Genomic DNA, 8948 nt, shown 5'->3' with positions numbered 1-8948 from the left:
TCAGGCTGATGTGAATGCTGTTTGTTTAGCAGGTATTTTGTCATAAACCAAAAGAATTATAATGTTGGTCTAATGGTGGTGCAACATGAAACATTAAAGATTAATAAAGTTATTAGAATTCATCCTGAAGGGAACATGAATACAAGAAATTTCATGGCAATCAATCTGATAATCCGAAACCACAAAGCCAGTTAGACCTAGAGGAAAAGTCAGAGGATCATTAATGTCAGTAGGATTCGTCCTCTGGAGGACATGAGTGTCTTAAACCTGCATTCTCATTCATTCCAGCAGGGGGCAGCAACACTGGCTGCAACAAAAGAAGTCTGATAGTATCGAGTCTTATGGAGAAATGAGCCGACTTCTCAGTTGATTTATGAGCTCAGTAAACAGTTTCTGATGAGTTTATGGTCTCATTTTCTAGTTTCAAGTCTTCTTCCATATAGCATGATGTTCATGTAGTAAAGTATAGTCTAATTTAGAGTAAAATAGACTTCATAGATTATTTGGTAAAGATGCTAACTTTAGGCTAGCAGCTTTAGCCTACCTTATTTTAGCACAATATCACATATGTAGCCAGAGAAGGGACTATTTAAGAGACTTGAAGGTTTCTTAAAACAAGGCTTGAAACATTAACAAGTCGTCCGCTAACAGCAATTCTCATGGCACTAACGTTGGCCTTATTAGCTTGCCTCCTGTCCCGTAAAAACGTCATAAACATCAGACTAGAATCAGTGACACCTGAAAGGTAAAAAAAAAACATGTGAACGCACGCCGCTTCCCCCCGTAAGAGGAGTCAGCCTGAGTGAGTGCGAGCGGCCGGTCAGGAGGCGGCGGCGGCGTGTGACAGCACAAATGACTGACACAAACCGTGAGGGAGTCGGACAGATGAGAGCCACAGGCGCTGGGAGCTGGTGGTGGTGATGGTGGTGGGTGGTGGTGAGTGGGGGGGCATATGAGGGTCAAAACATCGCCTGTGCATTGAGTGTGTGGCCCAGCAGCTGTATGCATAGGGGAGCCTTGGCCTCCTGCTCTGCATGTCAGGGAGGCCGTGATTAATGACCCGCAGGCCTCGCTCTTTACCCTCCTCCTCCTCCTCCTCCGCCACCACTGCTGCCCTCCACAGAAGCCACTGCAGCTCATTTAGCTCACGGACACACAAATGCAGGGCTTTTTTGAGTACAAATGAAAAGCAATTTCCCCCCCACCTCTTCTTACAAAACACCACTTGTGTCATTTTCAGGGCGATAGCGATGAAGGTTTGTACGGCTTTGCTGTGTGCCTTTTTGCGCAGCGTCGAGGCTGAGAAGGGTTGCCCGCGCCCCGTGTACCAGTTCCCAGCTTGTCAGGCAGCTGTCGAGGAGTGATTTATGACCACTAGACTCCAACCTGTCTTCGCTGCCAGCTCAGTATTGTTACAACTGACAGCTAATGAGGCCAGACATGCTTTCAAGCAGAGCACTTAACAGGACTTCAATCTTCCCCCGTCACAAGTACCATTTTTGCACTCTCTCACACAGCAGACTCCTTTCTCTACGCCTTCCTTGTTCCTTTTTTTCTGTGGTGGAATATCTGACATGCCACTGAAAAGGCAAAGCAAAAAGCCATCTTTGCACACATATACATATATATATATATATATATAAACTGGGTATAAGCTAATGCTTTTAATCTAATACTCAACCCTTTTTACCAAGCTGTGAAGGAATAGAAACACCACGTCTGTTCTTGCGGACAGTCGGACGAGAAGAATATACGATACCACACTCGTGTCTGCGCGCTAAATATAAAGCTACAGCCACGAGGGGGGGTTAGCTTAGCTTAGCATAAAGACTGGGAGCAGGGGGGAACAGCTAGCCAGGGCTCTGTCCAAAGGAGAATGAATCCACCTATCAGCACCTTTAAACCTGCATTTATTTGTAGTTACTTTACAGATTTAAATGTTTGGTGTAATTTATTTTGAAGGTGTATTCTTTAAGAAAGAAGATTTCTTGTAAAATTTGGTGCTAAATATGGTAAAAATGTAATTTCCTTGAAAGAAAAGCTTAATTTAAACACAAATATTTATTATTTTTAATGTTTTTTTTCTGACATATTCATTACTCATACACTGGAATTAATTGATTCTTAAGTGTACCGATCGGAGACTGTCAATAAATTACTTCTTTCGAGGAATAATAAAATACACTTTATATAAAGAAATTTGCTCCGACTCAAACAGCAGTTTCCAGTTTTTATGCTAAGCTAAGCAAGCTGCATCCATATGAGTGGTCTCCTGTTGAACTATTCCTTCAACCTGAAGTATGAGGACCATTTTGACCTCGCTGTGACCATTTAAAGCAAAATACTGTGTGTGTGGGTGGAAAACGGCATTATGGGAGCATTTAAACTGTTGACATACAGTATATCTTATGATCAAGTAAAAGGCTCATAAATTGTATTCAGCTATTAATGGTTATGACTGTTTTGAGTGTAATTATATTTAATAAATTGCAGTAATTATGAAAATATTGTTTTTTATGTCAAGGTACATCAACCCTGGTCTCATTTACCTGGCAGAAGTGGAAAGTAATGGAGTAAATTTGCTCAAATCTTGTACTTTTTTACAATTTAAAGTATTTTTACTTTACTTGAGTGTTAAAAATTTACCTAAATACTTTTTTTTACTTCACTATATTTATCTGACAGCTGGATTTAGTTCACAGATTAAGATTTTACATCTAACAGTATATAAAATGTGATATTGTGCTATTAAACTGTATATAAAGTAGTTAAAATAAGCTCCACCGCCACCTTCTGTGACTTTAAAATGCTGCTTACATGTTAAAGCATCACCAATAATACTCAAATAATATGATAAATAATAATATAACTCACCAATCGGCCCAATAAATACATTTTACTTTAATACTTTTGAGCTTTTACTGAGTAACAGAGTGTTTTTAGAGAGCGTTACTGCTACTTTTACTCCAGTAAAACCTTTGATTTCTTGTTACCAACGCTGTTATTTGAACATGTGATCCAGTAAACAAACTCCTCTGTGTAGAAACAGAGTCTCTGGCAGCTCTCGAACCTTTAACCCCTCATTCCTTGTCAGCCGTGATTAATGGCAGCCTAACTAGCTGCTAGCTTGCATTGCCGGCTGTCTCCTGGATACTTAATGAACTCTGACAAGTCTTTAAAACTGATGTTTTTCATTAAACGCTGCAGCAGCGACACCTGGAGGCTGAAGGAAGGAAATTATAAATAAATGTTTTAATGAGGTTTATGAATAAAATAAGCATGTAGGCTGATAACTCTTAAGTTTTTTGTTATTTAAGGTGCAGATTTATGGCCTCAATCTGACAATAATAATATAAGTGTGCATGTTTTAGACATTTAATACTTATTCTATATTCCATCAAAAGTAAAAGTCAAAAAGCTCAATGCTCAACATCTGCTGCAGATGTTGTAGTCAAAAGAATATGTTTATTAAAGAAATAACTTAAGAAATTAACATTTCTAACAAGAACTTTAGAAAAAGAGAAATAAAACATGGAGTCTTGGATTTGTCTTTATATATGGTGGATATATTTTTATACATGCATGTTGTCAAGCAGTGATGGAGACTATATTTACTGACAATTATTGAGGTACTTTTTCTACTGGACTATATCCACTATTATATAATATACAGTCGATTTCACACACATAATATGCCGAATTGTGAATATTAACCCCCGAAGATGACAGAAAGTAGTTAAAATTAACTGTAACATTAAAATGGTGCTTGTATATTTCTGAAATGTAGAAAGTAAAATAAAATGTAAACAATTACAAGTATGTCAATGGCTCGGGATCAATAAAGTTTTATCTTAACTTGATAATAATCCTTTTTTTTTATCTGTTTTGATTATATTTTGTATATTTAATATGATCGAATAAACGTAATGGAGTAAAAAAAAAGGACATTTCTATCTGAGCTGCGGAATAAAATAGGATAAGTACCTGAAAAAAGCACCTGAGTAACTTCCACCACTGCATTTATATAATAATAATTAAATAATAATAATGATAATCTTCCAGCTCTGTTAAACCGTGAAACTCTGCTGCCCTCTGCTGGAAATCCCTCTCAAATACACTCTGTTGTAACTGATATCTGAGGGGATTTTTTCCCAGGTTTTCTTGCAGGAAGTTGACTAAAAACAACAACAATAATAAAAAAAAGTTTGGAAACAGAAACTTAAAATCTTGTCACACCTTTGACGCAGTTTGGAGCTTATTACGCAAAGCTTTTACGCAAACGCGTGCGGGCTTTCTTCTTAATAAAGTATTCCCCCCTTTACTTATTTAAACTCTGCCCGGTTTATTCTGACTCTTTCATGGAGCAGCAGGGGTTGGGCCTCTCTCCTTCCCTTCCCCTGTTGTTCCTGATGTCCTTCCCCACTTTTGCTCCCTCCCCCTCTCCCAGCTCCTCCTCTGTCGGGCTGTTCGGCTCCATCGAGCGATCTTCCCAAAAAACTTTCCGTGCCAAGAGGTTTTTTGTTTCTTGTCTGCGTTACATTGAGACACTTGGAGGCCGTGCAGGGAGGAGAGTCGCGTTCATAAGATATGACATATAAGACATGGTACTGATGACCGAGCAGGCGGACAGACCTCTGACCCCGTTATCTGCACCGGAGCAACTTTTCAACAAGGACTCCCGAGGGAATCGGTCGACGTAAGTGTGGATGCGATGGAGAGGAAGGGCCCGGCTTGCTGAGGCTGATTTTAAGGCCTAATGCATTGTGGTTATTTGCACGCATATCCTGCTTTAAATTAAAGGGCTGTGCTGACTTTTTGATGCCTGAGACGCGGACGTGGCACAGATCATTTGCATCTAGAAACTCAGGATGACAACAACTTTTCATACTATGTTGTAGTTTTAAATGATGGCCGAGCTGCTTTGCATTACCTTGCTTCAGCACACACTATATTAATGTGTTATGACATGAAAAGAGAGACTGTAAACGCCTCTTTGGGTTCCATGTGTTCAGGTCTGAAGTGGAGAATGGAGGTGAGAGGAGACAGAGGTGGCCTGGAAGGTCACCTGCGGACCTCCACCTGTGTCTGGACACAGAGTTGGACCCCTCAGAGAGCAGGAAGAAACCCAGCCTGAGGTGAAGAAGGTTATGTTGTCGCATAATAAACTGAATGCAGACGTTACAGCAGTGTTTTTAGTTATTTAATGCAGGATTTGCTGCTTTCTTTTGTTTTATTTTACTTTAAATTTATTGTATTTGAGTTTTGGACTGTTGGTCGCACAAAACAAGACATCTGAGGATGTCACTTTGGACTTTTTTCCACTATTTTCTAACGATTTATAACAGAAATGAACATTAATTAAGAATAAACAGTTTAAACACACATAAGTTAGACATTAGTGCAACATTTAGAAAAGCTTTTAAAATGAATGAAAAATAATCTTTAATATGACCAAATCTAAATATTTTGATTTATAAATCTGAACTTTTAAGTCTTTTGGGGTCATTTCTTACATGAAAATACGACAGAAATCATAATAAAAATTCACCTTAAGTGGTATATTAAAAGCTGAAAGTATGACTTAGTAACATCCTAAAGAAATCCAAAGAATATAATTATTATTATCTTTAAAAAAACATGTCTTACAGCTCTATAATTCCACCTAAGGACTGCACACCTGCACGACCAGAGTGCTGTTTACAGATTTTGTGGTTGCTGTGTAAGCAGCTCTTACATAACCACAGCTGACACCATGCAAAACCCCCTAAAATGAAGGACATTTACTTTTTTGACTAATACATTCAGTCTGGATCAGTAGACGTAATCGTGTGTTTTTTATTATAAGTTATAACGCTGTATAACTGTAGCTGATATATCCTTACCTGTCCCTTTCTCCTTGCTACGTAAACATATAAACACCCTTTTTATTTGCCAGGCTAAAACCTGTGGAGCAGCTTTCGCCGATGCTGAGTCCAGGCGACTGTGAAGCGAAGTTTGAGAGGAAGAAACCGCAGCCCAGCCACGTACGTACACAGTCTGATTTACACCAAACATTATACATGTTTATGCACGGTTTAAATGCCTAATAAAGCAAAAATCTGTATTTGTTTTCCAGTTATCAAAGCCAAATGCACAGTATCATAAGTTATTCAAGGAGGTCAGCAAGGATGAGTTACTCAAACAAAGTAAGTTTAAGATTCTCTTTTCATGTGAAGCAAAGAAATATATAATATATTTATATATAATAAATTGTGCCAACAGGTTATACTTGTGCCCTGCAGAGAGACATTTTATATCAGGGCAAGATGTTCGTCTCCGATAACTGGATCTGTTTCCACTCCAAAGTCTTTGGCAAAGACACCAAGGTATCACACTGTAATAAATAAAGATATTGTTTTGACTTCATGTCTGAATTCTCTGGTTTAAATATGTTTTTTTTATCTCCTCTCCAGATTTCAATCCCTGTGATGTCTGTGACGTTTATCAAAAAGACTAAAACTGCATTATTGGTGCCAAACGCTCTTGTGATTGAAACCAAAAGTTATCAGGTAAGACAGTTCAGACAATCAGTTTGTTATTCTATTTTTAATCTAAACATGAAGGCGATTCTACATTAACTTACTGTTTTCCAGCATGTGTTTGTGTCCTTTCTGTCTCGAAACACCACCTACAAACTTCTGAAGTCCATCTGCGTTCATTTGGAGGTAAATAACATCTTCTATAAAGCACTTATTCACCCTAATTGAGCTCATTTTACTCAATAATTAGTAATTAAGTAGTAATTGAAGTGGGTTTTATTTTTCAACAAAAGGAGGACATTTTTACATATTTTAACACATTTTTTAGAAGAAATAGTGTTGGAAATTTAGATTATTTCTAGTTAATAGTGATCCTAGTTTGATATTTGATTGACAATGAAGACATTATCTTCAGAACCTAAGAATTAAATTAGTCAATAAACTGAAATTTTGATAAAAATTAAACATTTTCAGGTTCCTGCTTCCCAATTTTCTCTTGTTTTATATCACAGTAAATTTAATATTTTTGTATTTTGGATTGTTAAACACTGAAAATGGAAGAAATAGCTAGCTTGAGTCTGTCTAAAGGCTTATACCCCCCCTGTAAAACCACAACGGGTCATTTTTACACTTTGTACAGATTAAATATAATGTGTTAGGCAGATTTCATTAAGGCTAGCTGTTTACACTCTTAATGCTAAGTTAAGCTAACTGTCTCCTGCTTCATATTTAGCATAATAACACAAGATTTGTATTAATCTTCTCATTTAATGTTGGTGCTCATATATTGTTTAAAAAAGTAAAATGTTACTGCTACGAGCATCTACCAAATCAATATTCATTGAAATACCAGTGTACTTAAAGGCAATCACATATTTTGCCTCATAACAAGCCTTTTTTTTATGATAAAACTGACAATGTTAATAATATACTATGTAGTCAAATTCTTTCATCATCCACTGTAACACACGGTAAATTTCAACCTTTTCTAAGAAGTTTGTTGATTCAAACACAACTGTCCCATTACTGTTATTTAAAGCCAAAAAACAAACGCGAAGCAAATATAACAACCAAAACAATCCCAAATGTAAATACACACTACCTATAAAACAACTTGCACACCTCAAACTTAACCGTATTATGATACATTAAAATGTTACTATTAAACCTGAATACAATAGCAGTGATACAAAGTCGTAGTGGTCTATCAAATCATTTTCAATAACACTTCAACTTGAACTACATACATCATTTATCGAGTGCAATGTAGAACGCCTTCTTTTCCTAGATAACAAACGCCTTACAAGACGAAGAGACAAACTGAATTTAAAATCTGCACACAAATCATAAGGTAATCCTCTACATTACAATTATAGAAATTATTGCTAAACCATAAACCAAAATTGATATAGTACAAATAAACAAAACCAATATATGCAAAGGATAGCACTAATTATACACAAAATAATAACAATACAAAACAAATCATACACTATCTTTATATAAAGTCTGTCAAGACGATGAGATCATAAGACAACTCTCTAGAGTGAAACCGGAAAAGTCCCAGGAGAAACCACCAAAGAAAAAATAGCTCTCCTCTCTCTCTCCCTGCGATCTTTAATCTCAATGTCAATGTGCCTACTGAAATGGATGAACATTGATAGAAATGATAATATCTGGAGGTGTTAAATCCTATACGCATGATCGATTGTTGCAGAATATAGTCTATTATTAAACAGACTGTCAAAAGATGTTTTTTTAAGACAGACTTTAGCAAGATAGAACGGCGACCAACGGGGAAAACACCCAGAAATGCAAAATTTATCTGTCATATAAATACTCATACGACTGATGATTTAAAAATAAGCGATGAAATGGAATTTGGACAGATCCTCACTACTCTTACCCGCTCGTGGATATCTCCTAAACCAAAAAAAGTACGGTACATTCATCTACCACAACAAATTTGGATGAGATAATCATAAATCACAAAAACTTTATAGTTAAAAAGCTGGGTGTCTCCTCGAGACAATCATGAAACTACCAAATGTCGAGTAAAAAACGGAAACTTGGACGGTAACGGCTTCAGACGCAGAGAACAAAACATACCCAACAAAAACCAAACCCAAAATGAGCCTACCTCCTTGACACAACTTTCAGCTACATTCAGGCTTCGATATGGCCAGTTCATCAGGGAGAAACTGAATGAAATTTTTATTGGAGGTGACAATTTCCTCTCAGCCCATGCAGAAAATAGCAAGCAAAGAGAACAAAAGCTCAACAGGTTGAATTTCAGAGGATCCAAAACTGGAACGTGAGAGCTGCGTTTAGCTCCTTCAGATCTCTACGAACCAGTAAATGCTCATCTTCCCACAAGGCGTTCTGCATGCAGAAGGTTATGATCATTACCCCCGCCATCATGCTTGATAC

At 37.1% G+C, this 8948-nt stretch overlaps 1 protein-coding gene across 1 annotated transcript in view; it reads left to right on the top strand.

Annotated features, from left to right (window-relative positions):
- Positions 1 to 4448: 4448 nt before the first annotated feature.
- LOC118332999 (GRAM domain-containing protein 2B-like) overlaps positions 4449 to 8948 on the top strand; it is a gene marked incomplete at its 3' end in the record, with an annotated part of 9040 nt that continues 4540 nt past the window's right edge. The window contains 7 exon segments of the mRNA XM_035668477.1: positions 4449 to 4696; positions 5013 to 5135; positions 5936 to 6023; positions 6116 to 6185; positions 6262 to 6365; positions 6453 to 6548; positions 6633 to 6704. Of these exon segments, the coding sequence (XP_035524370.1) occupies positions 4602 to 4696; positions 5013 to 5135; positions 5936 to 6023; positions 6116 to 6185; positions 6262 to 6365; positions 6453 to 6548; positions 6633 to 6704 (648 nt within the window).

Source organism: Morone saxatilis, unplaced genomic scaffold, assembly GCF_004916995.1.
Source record: "Morone saxatilis isolate NCDOM2014 unplaced genomic scaffold, NCSU_SB_2.0 Contig21, whole genome shotgun sequence".
NCBI classification, from domain to species: Eukaryota; Metazoa; Chordata; class Actinopteri; family Moronidae; genus Morone; species Morone saxatilis.
This window is presented reverse-complemented; position numbering and strand designations above follow the sequence as displayed.